The sequence below is a fragment of the Peromyscus maniculatus genome, chromosome 4 (genome assembly GCF_049852395.1).
Source record: "Peromyscus maniculatus bairdii isolate BWxNUB_F1_BW_parent chromosome 4, HU_Pman_BW_mat_3.1, whole genome shotgun sequence".
NCBI lineage: Eukaryota > Metazoa > Chordata > Mammalia > Rodentia > Cricetidae > Peromyscus > Peromyscus maniculatus.
In genome coordinates this window covers 49,623,028-49,648,471 of record NC_134855.1, presented here as the reverse complement: position 1 = coordinate 49,648,471, position 25,444 = coordinate 49,623,028, and the positions used below count along the sequence as shown (strand labels likewise).

Below are 25,444 nucleotides of genomic sequence, written 5' to 3'. Positions count from 1 at the left end.
TGAGCACAGGACTTGGTCCCACTGCCTAGTTGCCTCCCAAACTGATCAAGCCAATCAATACAGCCTTCATTTTAAAAGTAAACTTTTGCACAAATAACTTCATACTATACTGTAGTTACACACAGTGCGCTGGCTGCTAAACTGTATGGCATTCTTCCTATACACTGCTAGAGTAAGAATGCCACTAGAGCATCCATCTCAGGCACCTAGGTCAAAACCAGAGAACACTGCAGCTTTTTATGCTTGAGTCAAATGTAAAGTGTACTGCTCATATGCTGTTTTGAAAGGGACTTTTCAACATTTTCTAAACTTCAGATAAGCAAGTGGCAATATTTCAGTCACAGCTATAAATTTCACCCACTGTCCTGGGACAACTGTAGGCACTTCCAGAATCTTAAACAATAATTACTGAGTTTATTACTAGGTAAAACTAGAACATTTTTGCACAATAATCCCTAACAAGGTAAAAGGGCAGTTGTCACTACTCAATAAGTAACTTTTTTTTTTTTGAGACAGGGTCTCAAATATCCCAAATGGATCTGGAATTCATTATGTAGCCAAGGACAACCTTGAACTTCTGATCTTCCAGCTTCCGCCTCCCCTGTAACCCAGAGAGTATAGGCATGTGCCCCTGGACTACTAGCCGCTACCACCTACGTGGTACTGGGTCTTAAACGCAGGGCTTCATGAATACAAGGCAAGCATCTATGCCCCTAGCCGAGTAACAGCTTTAGGAAGCCACAAAAGAAAAGAATCTTGTTTTTTCCTATTAAAATCTGATAAAGGAAATTAAAGACTACAGGAAAAAAAGGTGGGCAGGAAAATGTTTAATTCTTTCCAAACACAAAGTAGAGCAAATGGTACAGTAGTTTACGAACAACAGGATTAGTAAAATAGGAATGCATTCACTTCTGAAATGAAAAAACGCCACAAAGCATTAGTTGATTATTTTGTCAGTGTCGTGGGTTTGACTATGGGAAATTTAATGGTATTGAGATGGGGAGTTATCAGATAAAATGAGGAGTTCCTTCAGTAAAAACAACCAAATTTAACCCTGGCCACCTATCCTCTGGAGCGTCACATTTCCTTGTAAAACTGATGACATAAACTCAAAGTTTACTGGGTAGGGTTCCTCCCTAATTAGTCACTCACAGACCACACACCTCCTTCCCACCCCTCTGTAGTTGTTAGGGACTTTACTGATTTTAATACAAAGAAACAAAAAAACAGAGGGATCATGTAGCCCTGGCTGGCCCGAAACTCCCTATGCTGACCAGGCTAGCTCAAACTCAAGAGATCCACTAACAGGTGTGCCACCATGCCGGCTGGACCTTACTGATTTTCACAGAGAGAGAAAGATGTGGTGCTTCCGTGCTATCAGTGAGGGATAGGACGGGATCTGCCGTGGCTATAAAAGTTCAGGCATTCCATTAGTATTAAGTGGAAGGCAGTGCTGGTGAAGTTAAGGCCTTCCCTACAGTTATTTCTACTGTGGAAAGTTACTCAGGTTTATTTATAGAGCTTTTCAAAATTACCCATCAGTTCTCCATCTATGCATCACTGGCGGTCCACTGGATAATGAAAACCTAGGGTAACTCAAGCCACGCAACCTCTACCACCTGCTTCCCCGTTAGACTAAATACACCGGACACCTGCCTCAAACACCTCTCAAATTAGGAACAGTTAAGAGCGTGCAAGACACCTAGCTACAGCTGGAGTTTCGTTTTATTTTGTGTGGTGCGCACGTGTGGAAGTCCGAAGACAACTGACGGGGTCGTTGGTTCTTCCCTTCCACCCTGTGTGCTCTGAGGCAAGAACTAGGCTGCCAGGCTTGGTGGCCGTTGCTTCTACCTGCCGAGCCAGCGTGCTGGCACCTAGTTCCAATTTCCTGAACATTTATACAATGTTGAGCCTCGATGAAAGAGATCGCTCTTTAACAGACATGGGCATATTTCTAAAATTCCTTAAGTGACTCAAATTTATTTAAGAAGAGCTGATCCATGTTTTCAGCTTACTGTCACCGAGAAGACAAGCTACAGGAAAATTCTGCTTCAGTATCTCCATATAGGAACTCCACAGAGGAAGACACTGACCACTGTTAAGTGTCAAGGCATCAAAACCACGAGCTTTTCAACTTCGGTGTGGAATATCCTTCAGTCCCTTTCCTACAATGCACTGGCATGCTCATTAACTGCCCAGGTTATAAAAATCACTTGCTATCCAATCCCCAAGCATCAATCTATTTTTATACCTACACCACATAAAATCAATACTGGCGGACAAAACAGCTCACCTTAAGAACCTATAAACCTTTTAGGTATCTTTAAAAGTAACTCTGAAAAAGGCCCGCCCCAGAACATTTTCACACACAATTTTCCATCCATAACCATGATAACAAAGCAAAAAGGTGGCACACCTTAAAAAGAGACTAAAGTAAAATCATTTTACTTCTTGTCTGAAAACATTTTTTAGCTCTTAAATGGGGGGGGGCTTTTTAATTTCTTGGAGAGGGAAAAGTATTTCACAAGTAAAAATAGTACATTTATTGAGAGTTGTACAAAAGATTCCAAAATATTTCATCATTGCAAGAAAATGCAATTTAAAGCTAATAAGTGTAATACATGGAGTAAATGTCACTCATGAGCATAGTCTATTATTTCTTACAAAGTCCTCAATTAGGAACAGCAGGTATAAGGTGTGTCTTTTCCAACATTTGGTCGTGTTAGCTAAAAATTTCTGCGCCAATAAGACCTGAGTTTCAGCTCCCTCACCTCTCACCTGAGGATCCTGGACTGACCACCCTGGAGCATTCTCAATCTACATGTTTCTATTGTCTGGTACAAAAATTCTATTTTGTGCCATGTTGCATGATTTGGCTTTTGTATTATGTATATATTTATGGGACATGGTGAAGTTTGATGAATCCTGTCAAGAGTGAGATGTTTTAACTCATAGCATTTTCCAAACCAGACCCCCAAGTCCCTCCAGTTAAGTGGCAAAGCACACTTTCAAATACCTTTTTAAAGTATTTCTTCATCACTAATAGATGCAGTAAGAACGTCCCTGATAGATGACAGTGGTCAGAAGGGAGGGATCGCTCAGGCTGTGGCTCCAATTCTGTGTGACTCTGGCTCACTCTGAGTGAGAACCAAGCTGTCACAGGCTGCTCCACAGCGTTGTGTTTTGACACAAATAACGTCCTAATACTTCAAAGCATTTGCAAACTTTAAATTACCATACAGATACAAAGCATTTTTGTAATCAATCTAAGATGACTTTTCTGATTAAAAAAAAATCTGAGTATTTTTAGAAAACTACATGTCCTTAGAGTCACCACTAAAACCAAGGTGACTAAAATCATCCTAGTCTCCCTGTTCCTGATTCCGCTTTCAATTGTACCAGGCCTGAGATTCAGATTACATCCCCTAAAGTCTAGCAATCTGACCTGGAAACGGGGGAACCAAAGGCTACCAATCCGTCACTTTGCCAACAGCAGTGGTGTCCCGATTCACTCTGAAGTGTGGTTTCAGCCAGGCCAGCCATGAGCCTTGCCTAGTTTGAGAAACTCATCTCCGGCCTTCAGCCTCTGGATGCCGGGAGCAGACCCAGAGAAACTCAGTCTTTCCAGAGCTCCGTCAGACAATCTCAAATCAATGGCTCAGTCGGGGGCACTTGGCCCTTTCCCCCTGGTTTACCCTCTGATGCTCCTTTGCCTGTCTGAGGAATAAACATTTCTCTCATCAGCCAGACACACCCTTCTGGGGCAGCACTCAGGAAGCTAAGGAAGGGCATTGTGTTCAAGGCCAGCTAGGGCGACACAGTGAGACATTATTTCTAAAGAAAATCCCTTGCATTGATCCTGAGCACAGTGTACATGGTCTGGACTTAGCTCTGTGGGGAACCGTCATCACTAATGCACTGCAAAAAAATTATTCCATATCAAGTAATTTTAGCAGACAATGCATGTAGATGCTTAAAGGCCCTACTGGTACCACTGTGTTCTTTCGTGGGAGACAAGAAAACCGTCTGATGAGGCATTACTACTAACAGATGACAGAACTCCAAAAGCAGGCCACTAACCAGCTACTCCGCTTTCTTTAGATGTTTTTAGCAGAAATAAATGAAAACTTAAAAAAAAAAAAAACAACCCTCAACTTCCTACAGAAACCCAGAGACTTCACACTCCATAAGTCTACCACACATAGGGGAATTGACCAAAATGATGAGTGTTTAAAAGTATGTCCAATTAATCAAACATACAGAATAAAGTTGGTATAATTGATCCTTTAGGAGCTTTGGCAAACACAATTGTGAAATCACACGTGACGTATTTGGTACAATGTGGCTCCTAACACATCTTATCCAAACTTAGCAAAAGCCACACTTGGACTGTCCAGGCATCCCACGTGCATCTAGGAGCTTCGGAATGTGGTCATGTCTTTCGGCTCTCTGCTGGGGACACACCAGTCATCAGCCTCATGGTTGGTTCTGTAATGCTTCCAGGCAGCTTTGTTATACACAGGGAGTCTCTCGATGGATTCTGTTGACAGAGCCTAGGATGGAAAAGAAGTCCTCTAAGTCGGGCTTTTTAAGAATTCACTATCTGAGATTATATGTGGTGGCAAACAGGACTACAAAGTCAACAACATTGTACTGGCATCTTATCAACTAACTGCTAATCACACACCATCTTCAAGGCGGACATATTTGAAACATGCTATTTACTACATCTGTGGCACCGACGATGACGACGACACAGTGATTGGGTTTGACGATTCATTCATTCCCTAGCCAGCCAGCCTGGATCTACCAAGACAGAACAGATACATCTTAGAAAGTGTACGCCAACCAGGAGCCAGCTACTTCAAAAGGCTGGCTAAGTGTAAGAGCATAGAAATCGGTATATCTACCTGAATATATGTATACAGATTGAATCGTCTTCACTATGTAGTAACGGGTTATTAAAAACATTATTACATTACAGGGATGGTGATGGCTCAGTGGTTAAGAGCCTTTGTTCTTGCCGAGGACCCGGGTTCAGTCCCAGCATCCACATAATGGCTCACCACCACCTGTAACTTCAGTCCAAAGAAACTGATTCACTCTTCTGAGCTCCACACACATCAGGCAGGCACCTAGTACTCAAACATACATGTAGGCAAAACACTCATGCCCATAAAATAATCTTTTAAAAAAATTAAAAACTTAACACACCAATCTGCTCATCATTAATATTAAGCTAATCTAAGACATCTTGGCTTTCCCAAGGGCAGTGCTTGGCCCTTGTTTGGACCTCCTGTTTCTGCCCCCCACCCAGTACCCAGTGCTGGAGACTGAACGTAGAGTCTTGTATGGGAAGCAAGCACTCTATCACTGAGCAACACTCTGGTCCGAATACTGTGGTTTCTTCTTCCTCCATTAGAGTCAGTTTGGGTCATTGAACATGATTTCTGTTTCCTCAACACAATCATTCGTTCACTGCCCTACAGCTTCCTGTAAACAATGGAAACCAGCCAAAAACTACACTTTCTGTTACTGTCTTCACAGCAGGAATTTTCAGAGTTTTGACAATAGGCCATTGTATTTCCCAAGATGTTGACAATACAGAACGGTCATTTCCTCCTGATCAAGCTCAATGAGGTCTTTGATGTGACTGTGTACGATGACTCCTTTAAAATGCCAGTATTCTAGTTCTTCCCAAGTAGAAAACCTTCCCACCTGTGTGCTCTTTGAGTAGTCTAAACATCCATCAAAACATTACATTAAGTGCTAAAAATACTTCACTGATAGTATCATATTTAAGTTCCTCACAACGACATGTTAAAAAATAACATGGTGGTACTGGAGAGATGGATCAGTGGTTAAGAGCACTGATTGCTCTTCCAGAGGAGCTGGGTTCAATTCCCAGTACCCACATGGTGGCTCACAACTGTCTATAACTCTAGTTTCAGGGAACCCGACACTCATGCATGGCAAAACACCAATAACATAAGATATCAATAAAACAATAAATGAATGAATGAATGAATGAATGAATAAAAATATTGTGGCTATGAGAATTTAATCTTTTCAGGCCAACTTTTCCCCACAAAATTCTTGAGCATAGCCTATAAAATAGGTGCCATCTAGTGGCCAGAACAAGAAACTAGAGCACTAACCACGGAACTAGTGCTTTTACAATATTATTATTACATTTATTTATTTGTGTATATGCATGGCTCAAGCAGGTAAAGACGCTTGTCATCAAGCCTAAAGACCTGAATTTAATGTCCAAGACCCACACAGTCAGAGGAAGGGACTCCAGCATTGCCCTCTGACCTCCACACACACATGCCCACACACAACACACTCTAAATAATAAATACATATTTTCAAAAGAACTACTTTAGGTGGCTGGGGAGGTGGCTCAGCAGTTACGAGCATTTGCTGCTCTTGCAGAGGACCTGGGTTTGATTCCCAGCACCCACATGGTGGCTCACAATCATCTGTAACTCTGGTTCCAGGGGATCTGATGCTGTCTTCTCCATGGGCACCATGCACATATGTGGGGTATACATACATGCAGGCAAAACACTCACACGTAGAAAACAAAAGTAAATATTTTTTTAGAAAAAGAATAATTATTTACTGGCAGTTGGGGAACACTAGCCTAACATGTGGAAGGCCATGGGTTCACACACACACACAAAGGCTGGGTGTTACTATTGCCTGGCACAATGGCTTAGCGGTTACAGGCGGTTGTCACCAAGCCTGAGGACCGTGGTCAGTCTCCAGAACCCACACAGTGAAAGGAAAGAGCTAATTCTGGAAAGTTGTTCTCTGACCACCCTGCATGTGCACACCCATGAACACACACATAATAAACAAACAAACACACAAACGTAGGTTTTTGTTTAGTTTTTTAAAGAGCAGATCAGTGACTAGTCATATTTGTCAATTAAAACCAAATCACTTTTTTCTTTTTCTTTTTTTTTTTTTCAGTGTTGTCGAGTGAACCCAGGGTCTTTCTTGTACACTTAGGATTTTCTACTTTAACCTAATTTTCTATTTCTTTCCCCACTGCCCTCAACTATCAAAATGGGTACATTCCTATGTAACTATCACTACATTTGTTAAATAGCATCATACTTTTTCTTCGGTACCTTTCCTTACCACTAAAACAATTGGACAAGGGGCTGAAGAGATGGCTCAGTGGTCCAGAGCACTGGCTGCTCTTACAGAGGACCCAGGTTCAGTTCCCAGCACCTACATGGTGGCTCACAACTGTCTGTAACTCTAGTTCCAGGGGATCCAATGCCCACTTCTGGTCTCTGAGGGTACCAGGCACATACATTGTACACAGACATACATGTAAAAATAAAAAAGAAATAAACATATTTTTCAATACAGTTAACTCAGGAAGCTTTGGTTATTACCTTAATATAGATAACTGCATCAGTCCCATAGCCCTCCAAGGAATACAGCTTTAGGTCTCCCTGGAAGTACTGTGCGTAGAGGCGTGATATGGGCAATCCATAACCAAAACCAGCCTGTTCAATGAGAAAACAAAGTTCTTTTCAGAGACCCGCACCCTGAAACACTTTTCTAACTAAGATAAATGCCACTGCAGAGCCGCTGGCCTATGGACCGAGAGAGCTTGTAAAACACAACCACGAGGAAGGATTAAGCTGGACTTAGGCTGAGCCCATCAACGCCTCAGTTCTGGACCCAAAGCCCTTTGCTGTTATAAATAACTGTGTGGTCTGCAGAAGGCACACCGCTTTCCTTTGCTGTCGTGCCCCAGGGCGCCCCAGGACATCTCTTGGCAATTTCATATAAAGCACACGGTTTCATTTAGGAACAAGACTAAGAAATGCTTTGTTGCAGCTTTACCAGCAACAGGTAAGAATCTCAGGACTTCACACCGTGGATTTCCAGCCTTTGTTCTGAACCTGGAGATAATATGTAACAGTCCACTTTCTTGATCCTCACTGACAGATCACCTCCCTGCTCCAAAATCTTCACAGCAAACCCCTACTCCACCACCCACTCCCTGCCCTGGAGACAAAAAGCCCAGCTTCTAGAGAGAGCTTCTGAGACAAGAGCAGGTCTCTGCCTCCTGCTCTCCTATCTAGCAGAACCAACCTCCTTCCCTGAGTTCCCTAAACACAGAACTTGTGGATCTTTGTTCAACATGTTTCCAGCATCTGGAGAGACTCCACAGACACTTGGATAAAGGTAAAAATGGCTTCCATCTCCCAATCATGCCTTTGGTGGCATTCCTCACAGATGTTAGTCAGTGTTTGTGTGAACAGAAGAGTCACTGCACCAATAACATGCTTAGGCCTTGGCTTCTTTTTTTATATTATTTTATTTTTGTGCTTATGAGTACAGACATGTGTGCATAATGTTGTATGCGTGGAGGTGAGGACAACTTCCAGGAGTTGGTTCTCTTCTGCCACCATGGGATTTGGGGATCAAATGATGTCATCGGGACGGTGAGGCAAAGTTTCCCACTGAGTCATCCCACTAGCACTAATGATTTTACAATTCTAAACTCAGTGTGTCCCTCCAAGTCAACTACCCAATTCCCAGCCTAGGGCTCAGCTGTATTCATGTTTCAGCTCCCAGAGGGCCCTGCGCTGGAGAATCAGCAAGACAGAAGGCGAAGTCATGGTAGTCGCTGTCCGCCTCTCCCGTTAGGGCGCTTTGTTCAGGGGGTACCACTGAGAGTCAACAGCACCTAAACAACTGTAATTTGAGGTTCAGACAGGTGAACTTAAAAGATCAAAACCTGAAGGCTGGCGAGATGGCTTAGCAGTTAAGGATGATCCAGGTTTGGTACCTAGTACCCACTTGGTGACTAACAACCATCTATAACTCCAGTTCCAGGGGATTCAACAGCCTTTCTGGTCTTCATGGGGCTGTACATGTGGCACACTTACTTACATGCAACCAAAACACCCATACACATACAATCATAAAAATACATTTTTAAAAAATGTAAAAAGCTGGGTGAGCGTGGTGCCATAGGTCTTCAATTCTAGAACCCTGGAGGCAAAGGCAGTTGGCTCTCTGTGAGCTAAAGGCCAGCCTGTGCTTCATAGTGATACCATGTCTCAAAAAAAAAAAATACAAAGAGATCAGAATTTCTGTTGAGTCTACACAATGGGGTCTTTCTAAATACAAATACTTGAGGGGGAAACATCAATATTAAAGATTAAGCCAATGTTAACCAATTATTACTACAATCCATAGTTTGATCTCCATATTAAAATATACTGTCACACAGGGTTCACCACAGAGAAAGCTGTCAAGAGCAGCAGGAAACTGTAATCTCTCTTGTACCTATTTCAACTGAAAATTAATCCCAGGACTGTTTAACAGAAGTTTGTCTCTAAGGTTCCAAAGCATCTTCCTTCCCTGGGAGCCCCTGTGCAATTGGCTTGGCTAGTTTGGTGGAACCCAGCCCAATGACGGCTGACAGACACCACGGCCTCCCTGAGTCACCTACCAGGGGCACTGCGCGGGACGTCTCAACACGAGGCCGGGGTGCAGTGGAGTACATGTAGTTGAAGAGTCTGTCAATCTTCCTCAGTGGAACACCACCTCCTCGGTCACTTATCTAAGAGGAGAAGAGCATACAGTGATCAAGTCCCACACGTTATCGTCTCACAACTCAACCGTTTCAGGGAGAACGTTGCTCTTGGAAACCACGGCCCAAGCTGCAAACGCAAACGCTGCTCTCGCCGGTGCAGCTAACACAAAGCTAATCCTTCCCGGTGGGCAATATGATAACCAGGATCAAAATAAATAAAAAAAAGGACACGCTACACAGCAACACCACCTCCTAAGTTTATCCTAAGAAACTAAAATGTGCAAAGGATACATGAGAGTTTTAAGAAAATATTTTTAACAAAAATCAGAGAGTAACCCACATAGGGGACTACATAAAGCACATTCTAAAACAGAATACTATGTAGTCATCTAAATATTATGTAGAACTCTATGTATTAGCAAGAGATGTCTACAAAAAAAAAAAAAAACAGGCAACAGAGAACAAATTAGAAATGCTCATAATTCTCATTCTATAAATACATTATAAAACCTAAGTTTGAAATGGACTGGAGAGACGGTTCCACAGTCAAGAGCACCGACTGCCCTTCCAGAGGACCTGGTTGGTCCCCAACTCCTACATGGCGGCTCTAAACAATCCAGTTCCAGGGAATCCTGCCTCTGCTTCTGGCCCCCGTGGGCACTGCACTCATGCACATAACCCATAAACATGCACGTACATACAAACTAAAATAAATCTTTTTTTTAAACGAATTGAGTGTGGTGCTACACACCTGAATCTCAGCATGCAGGAGGCTGAGGCAGAAGGATTGCCACAATTAGAGACCAGCTTGTGCTATAATGTAGTATCTCAAAACAAAACAAAACAAAACAAAACAAAACAAAACAAAACAAAACAAAAGCAAGGTCAATGCGATGGCTCAGTGGCCGAAGACACTTGTCACCACGCTTGACGGTCTGAGTTCACTCCCTGGGTGCACACGGTGGAATGGGAATCACCTCCTGCAGGTTGCCCTCTGACCTCCACACCTGTGTGCGCACAGGCACAGACACCCATAAATAAATGCAACTTTGTAACACAGACTCCCAGAGGACATTTGGATGAGTTAAAGGACACAGATCTTTGTACTAGTCTATCATTTTTCAATTCAAGTAACCATATGGTAGACTGAATTAGTAATTAGCTTACACATTATTTATACCGTTTTCCTTTATAATTAATATGGACTAGTTTCCTAACCTATATTCTAATTTACTATGAATATTCTCTCCTGTCATCTAAGTTGATGTTATATATTAAATATTAAATTATTATATATTTATTATATTATAAATTTATATTATATATTAAAAATACGCTAGAAATATACTAAAAATTACGTAGCTATTTTCATTTTCTGTGAGGTGCAAAGGACTGGACCAAGTGCCACCTCCCACATACTATAAGCTACACTCAGGATCCTACTGTGATTTCCAGACTTGAAAACTCTGCCTTGAGATATCATCTGAAGATCTGCCTCTCACACAGCTAGAACTGAGTAATTACAGTATCAAAGAACATAAGGACTTTATAAAGAACCTGTGTGTAGAATTATGATTAAAACTCCTCTTGGCTCTGAACTCAAAAGCCTTGAAATTATTTATTTTAGTACAATAAATAAAAAGCTCTTGCCAGGTGGTAGTCGTACACGCCTTTAATCCCAGCACTCAGGAAGCAGAAGCAGAAGGATCTCTGAGTTTGAGGCCAGCCTGGTCTATAGAGTGAGTTCCAGGCTACATAGAGAAACTCTGTCTTGAAAAAAAGTTCTGGGATGAGTATTTTCAGAGGCAAATCCCATGTTTAGCAGAACCAGGAGGACTGCAGACTGGCTAGCCTGGCTCACACAGGAGCAAAAACAGAGACCCTGTCTCATGCAAGGGATAAGGTGAAGACAGACAGCCAAAGCTGTCCTCTGTCCTCCAAATGAGCATACCTGCTCCCAACTTACAAACATGCACCACCCACCCACACATGCCTGTGCACGTCCACCCACACATATAAGCATACACACACCATTAAAAGGTAGTTTTGAATAAATGTTTTCTGATTTCCTTTTGTCTAGCAAAAGAACTTTCTAGCCAAAGAGACCACACAAAACAAGAAGTGATTCCTCACCATCTCAGGAGAGCATGTGAGTGGAGCAGAAAGGACTGTGGGGCTGTGAGAAGCGGCTTGTTACCAGAGGCTGACAGGACTGTGGGGCTGTGAGAAGCGGCTTGTTACCAGAGGCTGACCGGCAGTCTAAGCCTGTGAACATGGCGAGGCCTGAGGCAGCCAACACGGTACACAGGATGGTGGATTATATAGTATATAAAGTAACTCAGAGCACTTTAAAAGATCTGAGTCCTCCAGGGGAAGGGAAGGAGGGATGGTGGGGAGGTGGATCTCGGTGTGGAGACTCAGGCAAGAGGAAGAACATTCCGGAAGCAACCACACTGAGAGAGATGTGAAAACAAAACAAGGCAACGCTGTCTGAGACAAATGTGAGCCTGAGTCTGTGGCAAGAAAAGATCAGGAAAGAGACGAGAGACGGTGAGAGGAAGGCTGGGGAAACAAAACCCGCAGCTCACCTTCCGTGCATGAACCACCACTGCTCAAAGCATCACCACCAGCTGCCGCCGCCACCGCCACCACACCACCTCCACACCACCTCCACCACCACCACCTCCACACCACCACCGCCACCACACCACCACCGCCTCCACACCACCACCACCTCCACACCACCACCGCCTCCACACCCCACCACCTCCACCACCACCACCACCACACCACCTCCACCACTACACCCCACCACACCACCACACCACCTCCACACCCCACCACCACCTCCACACCCCACCACACCACCTCCACCACCTCCACACCCCGCCACACCACCTCCACCAGTACTCCCCACCTACCCCTGCCTTTTTCCCCCTAACACTGACTCTCTGAGCCAATTCACATGAATCCAAACCCAGAGGAAAGGAATCTTCTTGACTCTGGTCTGTTTGTTTGTTTCAAAGCTGGAGAGATGGCTTCACAGTTACAAGCACTATCCAGATGCTCTTGTAGAAGACCAAGGTTTGGTTCCCAGCACTCACATGGTAGGTCACAACTATCCACAATTCTAGTTCCAGGGGATACAGCACCCTCTCCTGAACTATGCAGGTACCAGGCACACACACAGTATATAAACATACATGCAAATAAAACATAAAATACACAATCTAAAAACAATTTTAGTCTGCACACTTCACACAACTTTTAAAGTAAATACATTGAATTGACATATACTTATGAATAAATAGCCAATAAAGACAAATAGAAACCTAAGGAGACAGTATGGGTACAGGGAGCAGAGGAAAATAATAAGTAAATAAATTGTAATTTTAAATAAATAATGGTAATTACTACCTTCAGGTTGACAAAGAAACCAGAACAGAATAATAAAATGTGATATGAAATAATTTCAAAATAATTGATAATTAATAATTTTAATAAAATAGATGTGATACAGAATAATTAAAAATAATAAGAGTTCTTTAAAAAAAATCTAAAAGATACTGGAAATAAAAATTCAACAGAAGAGCAGAGAGTCTGTAGTCAGAGAAGGGGTTGGTGAGATGGATCAGTGGCTGCTGCCAAGCTTGCTGACCTGATTTCCATCCCAGAACCCAGATTGATTCCCAAGGAAATGATGGGATGAAGTTTAATACTGACAATCAACCAAATAGGATCTCGACTACCTATAAGACAGTCTCTGGGCATGCCTGTGGGGGTACCTAGACTAGGTCCTTCTAGTCATGCTGGGGGGGGGGTTCTAGATTAGATTTCTTCAGGCAATGCCTATGAGAGATTATCTTGATTATGATAATTGAGGTGGAAAGACCCATCCTAAAAGTGGCCGGCCCCACCCCCGGTCTTGGAATAGCCTGCAAAGGAAAAGGCTATTTCCTGACCATGGATGATGCAATGTGGCCTGTTACCTGTGGTTCCTCTGCCATGCCCTCCCCAACACGATGGACTGGACCCTTTGACTAGGAGCCAAAACATTCTCTTTCAAGTTGCTCTTCCCAAAGATTTTACCACAGCAACAAGGGAAGAAAATAAGACAAATGAGTCCAGAGGTCCCAGAGAAAACAAAGGTCTATAGTGGCTCTGATCACAGGGAATTCCAGAACACAATCCAGAAAAAGATCTAGGAACGTCTGTTACAACAAAACCAATCACACAAAGAAAGAGGAACTGCAGCAAAACCTTCTGGACCTCAGGTTGTTCTCAGGAGGAATAACCTGGATGTCATCTGCAAAAACAGCAAAGGATGGACGGACCCCCAAAGTCACTCTTCCAACAGAGTACCAAGAAAAAGGGAAAACTGTAATTCTGTCAGGATCAGGACCTTGAAAATGAACCGGGGAAAAGGCACTTGTTCAAGAAGAGCACTGACCAGTAGCTCTCTGTGTGGTCTGGGCCTATGCTCATCCAGCCTGCTCCCGGCCCCGCTCCACTGGCAGGCCAGCAGGATGAGACCAGCCACTGACCGCGTTCCCCAGCACCCCAGCAGTATGAGACCAGCCACTGACCGCGTTCCCCAGCACCCCAGCAGTATGAGACCAGCCACTGACCGTGTTCCCCAGCACCCCAGCAGTATGAGAGCCACTGACTGCGTTCCCCAGCACCCCAGCAGTATGAGAGCCACTGACAGCGTTCCCCAGCACCCCAGCAGTATGAGAGCCACTGACCGCGTTCCCCAGCACCCCAGCAGTATGAGAGCCACTGACAGCGTTCCCCAGCACCCCAGCAGTATGAGAGCCACTGACCGCGTTCCCCAGCACCCCGCCACTACGAAGCCTCAGGCCCCACTGGACAGCAGTCAGAAACAATCAGAAGTAACGGAACACTGTGAGGGCTTTGAGGATGTGGGCGAGCTAGAACAAGTAACAGGCTAACCAAGAGTTTGGACAGTGAGGGAATAAGATGGCCATGAGGCTTTGGAAACCTCGACCCTGGGAATCTAGAAGGCCATACTCTGAGAGCTATGCTCCCTGGATTCTCTCAACCCTACCTGATATCAGCCTGCACCCCACACTAAGTTACTCCATGTAGCGCAAAACACGGTTTTTCAGACTGTGCCTTGCCCTGAGAGACTCCATTTCAAGGATGGAGGGCGAATGGCGCCTGGGTGACATATAAATGAGAACTCTGAAAAGAATTATTTGCATTGTTTTCCCAGTGTTGATCTCATACATGGAACTGTAGGTTGCAAATAATTCTCTCCAGAGTTCTGTAGGTACCTGGTGATCCTGTCAATTGGCACTTGAGGCTGGGTAGGGAAGGGACAAGTAAGTGTCCCACTGCTACATTCAAGAGAGCTAACGCCTCTCAACCAACCATCCCGGAAAGCAGTGTGTTTCTATTTACAGCGTAAAGTCCTCAGAACGAGCAATGCCAGAAGACTCCTCAGAAACACAGTAAGTGCAGAGCAGCTAAGACAAGCTGTGAGCAGCATGCATAAACACCAGAAAGGACCGCTGACTATCACACTCTGTACGCCACCTGATTGAACCTAAGCAAACAGCCCAATGAGAGCAGGGCAGGGAGGCCCAGCAGTGGGCCACAGGGCTGGATCTCAGGATCCATAGCTTTCATTCCCCGAGTGACCCTAAGCTCATCTCCGACCCTTAGGTTCCCACAACTATGAAATACAGCTGAAATCACCTGTGCTCTGAGAAGCTGTGATGAAGTGGAACCAAGCGGATGGAGAGCACTGCTTGAACGGGAAGTGAGATTAACTCTCCCTCACACTGCAAGTGCCCAAACATTTACGATTTCCACTCATCCAAGTCTGTCTCCAGGTGTTCCTTCAACCTGAATCATCTGGATTAAGGACCAGAATAGAAACAGACTCAAAAGATAATTCTATAATCTGGCAGGTAAACAAAGCAAAGTGCTTATTATCTAGTTGACTGAAATTCTTTCCCTTGAGAATAAATTATGTATTATAGAAATTAGACTTACACTATTTTTGCATGCCTGCACATGCATAAAAAAAAAAATTACCTTCACGGTCAAATCCTCCTCCCCCAGAGTGACATGAACTTGAATTGGAGGATAGACACCTTTGTCAGCATGGTGCTCCATGGTTGCTCTCATTGCATTCTGAAATACATTAGGATTACATTAAAGTACAGTTTAAAAAAAAAAAAAAGCAACTCCTTATAATTCTGAAACACAGGCACATTATTTGAATTTTAAGTTTTCTTTGTCATTGGTTTGAAGCTAAGAGAATTTACACCATAAAATGTTTTGACCAGTTTCTAGAAGACATGAGGCACACAAGGCCAGCACTGCCTGAGCATGGCATGGAATAGGAACAGGACACGTGGCACTGGAGCAGATCTGATGAAGGCCAGAGAAATCTGCGACCGGATGTGGAATTAAGAGTGGGAGCCCTGGCTGCCAAGGACTGAGCAGCCCTGGGGAGAGGAGACTGCACAGTTTAACACTAGGTTCTAGACAAAACCCACTGTCATGGGCATTATATAATACGTCACAGCTTATATAAAGTTGTATTCAGTATCGTAAGGTTCCAGCTTTACATGACTGAAATTTCAAGGGGAAACACAGTTCTAACACTTTTTAGCCACTGGTGGGTTTCTGTCGGTGTTAGGTAGATTCTTAATTTGCCAAACAAAGTGCATCCCCCCCCCTTACTTTCTTAGCTGTCTGTGTCATGGCACGAGTTCTTTCTTACTTTCTTTTGCATTTTCAGCCAGGGTCTTGCTATGGAGCTCAGGCTGGCTAGATAGTGCCTGCACCCTTCCTGTCCCCACTTCAAAGCACTGGCATCATGGAGTTACAGGTGTGTGCCACCGCACCTGGCCAGTGCTGGCATCATGGAGCTACAGGTGTGTGCCACCGCACCTGGCCAGCGCTGGCATCATGGAGTTAGGGGTGTGTGCCACCGCACCTGGCCAGCACTGGCATCATGGAGTTACGGGTGTGTGCCACCGCACCTGGCCAGCCTGTTGGTATTTTGCCTTATCTAACAGCCAGCCATCTCTCTGCTCCTCTGGCCTGTCGCTGGCTGAAGAGCGGGCAGCTAAAGGAGACGATTCAGCCTGATCTAAGATGGCCAATTTCAACTGCAGGAACCAAATACCATTATCAACCACTTCCTTCTGACTAACAAGTGGGGGGAGGAAGCGGGGGGTGGGGAACAGGAGACACAATTCTCAACATAACCAGCATGCTTTGATTGGGTTTTCTGAATCTGTTATAAACAGCAACTAGTTCTCTAAGTCCAGCATAAACAACTTTCTAAGAAAAAAAAAAAAAAAAAAAAAAAAAACAGAATAAAGGCAATGTAAGTGGGGGCTGGCTCAAGGGTAGAAAGTTGGGAATTACTATTCTAAATATTTTGGTTTATGAAAATATGAATATAACTCTACTAAGCAATGATCGCATGCTCTGCTATTATGGCCATTCAGTACATCTTCCCCAATATTCACAAGTTTCCCTGGAGAATATTACCCTAGTTTCAAAGAGGACACCGAGGTTCAGAGAGGTTGAGTCATTTGCCCAAAGTCACATATTATGCAACAGAATAAAGATTCAACTCCAGGTCTGACTCCAGGGTCTGTATGGAGGCACCCATCTGCATAGACATGGGCTCTCTTCCAGCAAAGTGGCATGCTACTGACATGAACCAGCACATCTTAATGAAATAGGAAGTCCAAAGGAATATGGGTCTTAGAACAGATTCCTAAGCTCAAGAAAGGACTGGCAAAGGTTATGCAATACTATTTTACAAACCTTGAACAGTTCAAACACCATGTGATAGAGATGGGATGGTACATAAACCACTTGTATTGTCTGTCCTGGTGAAATCGCTACAGAGCAGAAGAGAAAAATATGAAAGTACAGAGAGATGCGCTTAAAGCATTCTTAAGAATAAACTGGAGTGATGTGGAGAAAACATTAGCTTTGGAGGACGGCACTATGGGTGGGGGACTGTCACACCATTTCTTCACTGTCTTAGAGTTTGAACGCTGTACTCACACTTATGGATGATGGGGACAAGAACCCTGCTGCTATTCCTCAATCTGGTGTAAGAGGTTAGCCACCCATCCTCCCATGCTTTTCTATGACAGCAAGTGTCAAAGGAATTCAATCTTCACGTAAACCCATACTTCCTAAGATGGACAGCTTAGGAAAAACAATGTTTCACCTAGGTAGAACAATGTCTATTTTATTTCAGATATTTCTATGGATACAGCACTGGACTAAAAAAATTTAAAAAGCTAGCATCATTCTCAGGGGGTATATGTAACACAGACCTCTAGGAGAACAAAGGGGTAAGACATCATATTTTTAGAGTACTTTGACCAATAAGTAATCGGGCTCTAATTCAAACAATAAACCGCACTCTCCTCTGAACCCCGCCTCCCACTCGGAAACACGAATGGGATATCTTGAAAGTGCACATACAGCTCACGCTCCCAAACTCTCATCTTCCTTCCTGGGTGGCACCCATCAGAAGAATCAGCGTGGCAGGAAACCACAGAGATTCTACCTCAACTGGGTAGCTACGCCATTGTTCCCGTCTTGGAGGTCGAGAATGCAGCTTCGTTAAAGCCTGTTAAAACGTATTTCCTCCCATCAGCTTCCCAAGGGATTATCTTAACCCAGGAGAGGTTTTCCTTGTTAAACTACCTCCATCAGTCGCCTTCCAAAACCCTGAACCCTCTATCCAAAGGCAGGGTGGAGAGGCCACCGGGGAGACGAGGATGAGCAGCTTCCTTTGTCTTTCACGCCCGGCCTCTGACTTCAACAATAAAAACTGACTCACAATGCAAGAAGTAGAAAAAGGCTAAACTTTGCTTTGAGGTATACACAAAAATTAAACATAATTTTCCTGGTATTGGTTTTTACTGTCTCTGAAAAAAAAAAAGCAACGAATCAAAATTATCAGTTTAAAATAGAGCAAAAACAAAACAACAAAATATTTGTCCTAAGAATCAGACTAAATTATGTAAGTGTAGATGTGCACTGCACACAGGTATCTTCTGCCTTCACACTTAGTGAAGAAGTTGATGGAAGAGTCCATTACTGTTCAAGTCAATCTCAACTTGCTCCTTGGTCGTCAGAACACGCATTACTGAGGACAGACGCCACCAGGCAGGCTTACCATTCAGTTCTTCAAGTTCTAGTTCAGGAGAGTTAACATAATACAAATCACAAAGCCGCCTAGCATTTTCATAGCCATCTAGTGTGAATCAAACAAAACAAAGAAGCATTAAATAAATTTACTTCTGTCTTATGCAACAAGAGGCCAACAGCAATGACAAAGGAAAATTTAAAATTCTCTGCAGAAGAAAATACACTTCAACCATCTTAGTGAGGGGAAGTCTTATGTGACAGAGCCCTCTGAGCCGTGAGAAAATAACGACAGGAAGGGCCACAAAAACTTAAAAACATCAGCATGGAAACACATACCATAAACAAAACATAAGAAAAAACAGCAGGCTAAAGAGATCGTTATTTGTACATTAAATATATATTTACATTATACATTTGTTTTTGAGACATCTCAAAAACAGTTTAGGAAGTGGACACCTTTATTACTTGATAACTTTTTTGGGAAGCATTGGAAATTTAAATGCATAAAAATGTTTTTTAATTCTAGGATTATTGTTGTTGTTGTTGAGGCAATGGTCTTACTGTGTAACCCCAGCTGGTCTGATCTCAAATTCCCTGGCTGACCCTGAACTCACAGAGATCCACATGCCTCTGCTTCCTGAGTGCTGGGATTAAGGGTGTCCACCCCCATGCCTGGCAATTCTAAGATTCTTGCCTTATACTAGCAAATCACTATATATTTAAGAATGTTCACAGAGATACTGTAACAAAAGGAAAAAATGAAAACAACCTAAGTGCATATTATAAGGAGGATAGGTTATAGCACTGTGTTACATCTACAGAGCCATTCGAAAATGTGGGCTATGCCCATATGGCTGAGTTTGTAGCAAAATGTCTGACACTTCATTTTCTAAAAGCAACACACACCGTGGCTAGAGAGAGGACTCAGCTATTAAGAACACAGGCTGCTAGCCAAGTGTGGCGGCACACGCCTTTAAAACCAGCACTCAGGAGGCAGGGGCAGGCGGAGCTCTGAGTTCCAGGGCAGCCTGGTCTACAGAGTGAGATCCAGGACAGTGAGGGATACACAGAGAAACCCTGACTCAGTTCCCAGTATCTACATGGCAGCACACAACCATCTTTAATTCTAGTTCCAGATCACATGTCTTCTTCTAGCCTCCAAGAGCACCAGGCATGTACATGATGTACAGACATAACTGTAGGCAAAACACCCAGATACTTAACTTTTTTTTTTTAATTTAAAAACAACAAAAACCATAAAACAATTGTGCATGTGATGCCAATAAAAAATGCTTGATAAGATACAAATTTCTAGTTTCACTGGGAACTAGAAAGGCCAGAGTCAGAACTGAATATTTTATTACATTGATTTTCTGTGTATGTGTGTGCATCTGGGGGCATGAGCATGTCAGGGGGCACATAGGGAGGTCAGAGGGGCAACTTCTGGGAGCTAGTGCTCTCCTTACAACTAGGGGGGCCTGGGGGCCAAATTCAGGCTTTAAAGCTTGGCTGCGTGTGTCTCTACACTGAGCCATCTCAGTGGCCCTTTTTTTAGGGGACATGGGGAAAAGATTTAAATTTTCTGAAGCAAAACAGATTAAATACACTTAGTCATATCACCAAACTTGACTTACTAACAGAGAATTCTATCAGGAGGGCATTTCCCTCACGTACTGCACAATTCATGTCATGAAGTGCTTTCCAAAGCTAACGTTTGTTCCTAACATTTTTCTCTCAGGACATAAGCAATGGTTACAAGGGAAGAACAACACTCGGCACTTTGGTGATGTTCGCATCCTTCTAGAAAGGACGAATGCACTTACCTTTAATAACTTCGACTACATCACAGTTTGGATTTATGCTTCCAATGTGTTTTCGATGAGATGGGCTTCCTTTTCCACCAAACAATAAAGCTATCAAAAGTGAAAAGCCAGATGAAGCGCATTTACCTAACACCCCTTTCCAGATCTAAATGATGTTGCTCTAAATGGTACCAAACAGTAGAACAAATATTTTCCTTAAGCGTAAAGATGACATTTTAAAGTCAATAAAATGCCTTCTTTGTACAGCAGTAATGTTCACTTTAAAGGGACATTTTCTAAATAAAGTTAAGAGTGCAACACACATTAACTAACTACTACTTTCAACTCTGGGACACTTACAGTGCTGGTTGAGTAACATTCTAATTGAAATGCGACTCATGTAGAATCGATCCAAAAAGTACTGGACATTTTGACTGGTGACAGGATCCACCCCGAAGCTCTCCTTGTATTCGGTCACACCCTGGGCCATGGTTGGAATAACATCATTGTGCCGGTTTCTGATCCTTATCACTGTGTCTGTGAATCTAAACAAACCTCTCTGTCAAAACATCCAAATATTTTTTTTTTTTTTTTTTTTTTTTGGTTTTTTCGAGACAGAGTTTCTCTGTGTAGCTTTGCGCCTTTCCTGGAGCTCACTTGGTAGCCCAGGCTGGCCTCGAACTCACAGAGATCCGCCTGCCTCTGCCTCCCAAGTGCTGGGATTAAAGGCGTGCGCCACCACACCCGGCTAAACATCCAAATATTTTGACAAGTGACTTTAAGATACAAGTTGTAGCTACAAAAAAACAAAACAAAACAAAACAAAAAACAAAAAAAAAAAAAAAAAACCACTAGTTCAGAGAAAGGAGCATCAGTGAAGGCTTTTCCACACTTGTGTAATACATTTCAGGTCATAAAATACACTAGATCTATAAGGTACAAGGATCTCCAATATAAAACCCATACGGCTGCCACACTACTGTGAACAGTTTAAGAGTTCCCCTTATCCATTGTTATCTAAGCATCTGAGGCTCACTAAAGAGGACAGCATTCCAAAGACACACTGTCAACAAAAGGACCCTTGCTTCTAGGGAAACACTCCACAGTGAGTCAGGATGAGTAAGCCAAAAGAATCAGCTGTGCATCTCCTCCCTGGAGTCAGAGAGAAGAAACCACTAGGAATAGAACAGCAAAAAAAAGAACTCTGATTTTATCCACCCTGAATTTACAAAGTGGATGAGAAAAAGAAAATTGTTGAATTAAAAGAGATTTTCAAATCATACTGTTTCCTTATTTCTGTCAATTTAGGGAAAAAGACAAAAGACAGAAGTCTTAATTGTGATGTAACAAAACCAATCTCATAACCTAGCCATTAGGATTCACACTTCCAAATGAGTGCTTTCCCAAGGCATCAGCTTGAGTACTATTTAACTTACTCCAATGATTTTCTCACTGCTTAAAACACTTGGAATTCTTAGTTGATAATAAACTTCAAAAGCAAGCTATTAAGACAAAACATAATTTTAAAAAATTCCTCAAAAACAACAAACAACTGGAAATTATAATCCCCTCCTTGCTTGTTTCTCTCTTTAAAACAAAAACTGTTGAGCAGAGTATAGTACATTTTGTAATTAATACAAGTTTTTGTGTGTTTATTTCGGACCAGGCAGTCAGGACAAAAAGCGCTGTTTACATATGGCATTCCAATGTGGTGCACGTACATCCACATAAAGCCTGAGAAAGCTTTAAAAAGAGAAGGGTTCTAGATACAAAGCCAGAGCCTGGAGTAGTGGGCCACGTTGCAGAGACTCATCCCCTGGCTGTGGCGTTTGAACCTGAGCTGCAGTATGGCCCATGCCCGCAGTCTCACACGGGCCACGGTACAAAGAGGTGTCTGCCAGCCGTGTACTGCATGGCGGGCTTAGGGTTTTTGCTCATGCACACAGAAAAGGGTTAGAGATACACAGTAAGGGCAGATTCAGACAAAAAGGCCTCTGAATGGGTCACAGTAGTGTGTTCAAAAAATGTGTGAAGGCTTGAGAAAAGAGAAAGGGTAGAAACACTCATAGATTGAAAAAATGATTTAAAAATAGTAAAATCCTTAAAAAGGGAATACAGTAAAAAAAAATGGTAAGCCATGCAAAGATGGGAAATACACAGAGAGTCTGCACTTTATATTTTATCGTTTTGTCTTTGGATTTTTTGACTGTTAAGGGTTGAATGATAACTGCTGAGAGGCATTTGATTGTGAAAGCTACTAAATTAAACCAACCTATATTTTTTAAAAACATCTTGACTCCAAAATTTAAGTCAAAAGGTATATCCCATTGGGGAGAGGAAATGAGAGGCTATGGATTCATTCCAGGTTAAGGAAAATCAGGTTTGACCAAGGAAGACCCCCTGAAATCCTGACTACAGACATGGGAAAATAAACCTAAAGTAACTACAAGACATGTGATGTATATTTTACCTGCTCAAACACATAACAAATATCATCTTTGGCTGACTTGTGTATGACACAGTTTATATAGATAGGTATGTTACCTCTAAAAATTTATATATTTTCAGAACAAGAGGACCAGACATCAATAAAACAGTCCAAGTGATCCAGCATCCAAAACAGCTTCAAGGCTGCTGACTGAGATGATCCAGGTTCATGGAATAGTCCAGCCAAGACTTAACAATTATCCTGACTTTTCTCAGGGTCCCTCAAAGATTACCAGCGCCCATCAATCAACAGGAAGTAGTCTAGAAAACTATGTCCACGTTCCCAAAATATTGGTTATAAATGTTTGTTTTCATTTAAGGGGTGTTGGTTAGAAATTGTTATAGGTCATAGTCAATTGCTTTCTAAAAGAAGAAAGAGGAATATGATATAGAAATGATGGGGGAAAAGGGTAGATTATTGATTCTATTTTAATCCAAAAAACAACAGTTAATCTCAAAACATTTTACATTGGTATGGATTTTAGTTTATTGATACAAATTTAAAGTTAATTTTGTTACACTGTATGTATATTTTTACTCTTGTTTAAGGTATTACATTTATGCAGCTCAATTAAAATGTAATATATAATTAAGAAATATGGATTAATAGTCATCTATAACAGTCAAACTTATAGTCATGTTAGTTAGGTTTTCTAAGTATACAAAAAATATTTCAGGTAGACAGGTAATCTTCAAACACTTCAAAGACCTATAGAATATGACATTTAAAATGTTTTAATAACTTAGACTTTTCATGACAGTGAGACACGTCTGCTCCTGGCAGCACCAATGTACTCCAGAGAAGATGATGGGCACCAAAGAACCTCCATATGGAGTTTTGTTTTGTTTTGTTTTGTTTTTAATGGCAAAAGCTAGCCATATGGACAAAGAAATTGCCCTTGCCTCAATTGCTCACAGTTACTGTCCAAACTGGACCAGCAGGACATGAGAAAGGTGACTGCCAAATTTTGTCAAGACAAGGCTGGACAGTCCTTCAAATTTCCCTGCTTCCCAAAACATCTGTCAGATATGCTAGGCCTGTAGGCTGAAGATGGATGCCCCAACATTGCAGAGAAACTTTGGGTGACTGTCCAGGCAGCCTGATGTCCCTGTCATTAGGTAACAATTCATCATTCTGGAGTCTTTGAATGAGTTGAAGACTAGATAGTCATAGTTATAATTTTTCTTATTAATGATGAAAGGGTAAATTAGATATAAAACTTTGGACTCACCAAAACAGGATGGATAAATTTCGCCAAATACAAACAGACTGAATATTATAATTGTAATTCTTACTTGATAGAAAAAAAGGGGGAAAAGCTATGAAATAATCTTTCTGTACACTGTGTGAATATATGTCACTATGATTGGTTCAATAAACAAGCTGATTGGCCAATAGCTGAACAGAATAAAGTTAAGCAGGAAAGCCAAACTGAGAATGAGGGGATGAGGAAGGTAGAGTCAGAGGAAATGCCAGACAGACACAGAGGGAGCAGGAGATGAACACACCATACTAATAAAGGTACTGCCAAGTGTCAGAGAATAAACAAGGAATATGGGTTAACTTGAAATGTAAGAGCTAATTAGTAATAAGCCTGAGCTATTGGCCGAGCATTTGTAATTAAATTTAAGCCTCTGAGTGATTATTTGAGAGTGGCTGCAGGACAGGGAAACTCTGGCTACACAGCAATTCAGCTGCAATTCCAGGCAGAGACTGAAGCAGGCAAATCACTGTGGACTAGAGGCCAGGCTGGGCTACACAATGATTTCCAAGAAAGCCTGGGCCACACATAAGACCCTGTCTCAGAATACAATACTGGTCTTGGGAGACAGCTCAGTTGGTAAAGTGCTTGTTGCACAAGCACAATGACCTGAGTTCAGTCCACACACACTCGTGTGAAAATGCCAAGCATGGTAGCACACATCTGTAATCCCAGTCCTGGAGAAAAAGAAGGATTCCTGGAGTTCACTGGCCAACCAAGCTAGCCTAATTGACTCCCTAAGCCACAGTAGGTGCCAGATACTTCAGATAACCCACAGATTACTGATAAAGGAACTATTTATTAAAAATATCATATTGAGAACAACTCACTAAACAGGATAAGGCAAATCCATTGCAGAGTCCTGGAAGGCCGATCTCACAGTCAGTCCCCACCATCCAAGCCCACGAGGGAGAAAAGCGAAAGGGCCTGCACACCTGGCCCTCAGGTCTTAAGCTGGCTGAGAGACCACACCCTAGGGGCTGGTACCTCAAGGTCATAGATAGAATAGGTACCCACTATGAGACCCCATTTCAAATAGGCAGATGGCAAGTGTTCTAGATGCTGACACCTGAGGTTGTCCTCTGGCCTCCACACACATGCACAGGAACCTGCCTATGCATAAACATGCACACACAAACTTTTTTTAAACT

General features: G+C 42.6%; 1 protein-coding gene across 3 annotated transcripts in view; it reads right to left on the bottom strand.

Moving 5' to 3' along the window:
- Window positions 1–807: 807 nt before the first annotated feature.
- Pdk1 (pyruvate dehydrogenase kinase 1) overlaps window positions 808–25,444 on the bottom strand; it is a 34,063-nt gene continuing 9,426 nt past the window's right edge. Inside the window, exons 4-11 of one of the 3 annotated variants that reach the window (XM_006972424.4) lie at window positions 20,905–21,089; window positions 20,566–20,655; window positions 18,771–18,848; window positions 17,396–17,472; window positions 15,641–15,739; window positions 9,494–9,604; window positions 7,416–7,529; window positions 808–4,553 (exon numbers count right to left, since the gene is read on the bottom strand). In XM_006972424.4, the coding sequence (XP_006972486.1) occupies window positions 4,413–4,553; window positions 7,416–7,529; window positions 9,494–9,604; window positions 15,641–15,739; window positions 17,396–17,472; window positions 18,771–18,848; window positions 20,566–20,655; window positions 20,905–21,089 (895 nt within the window). In that variant the 3' untranslated portion in view covers window positions 808–4,412. The remainder of the gene's footprint in view (window positions 4,554–7,415; window positions 7,530–9,493; window positions 9,605–15,640; window positions 15,740–17,395; window positions 17,473–18,770; window positions 18,849–20,565; window positions 20,656–20,904; window positions 21,090–25,444) is intronic. The other 2 variants (XM_042275456.2, XM_015987965.3) reach the window with 2 other exon arrangements.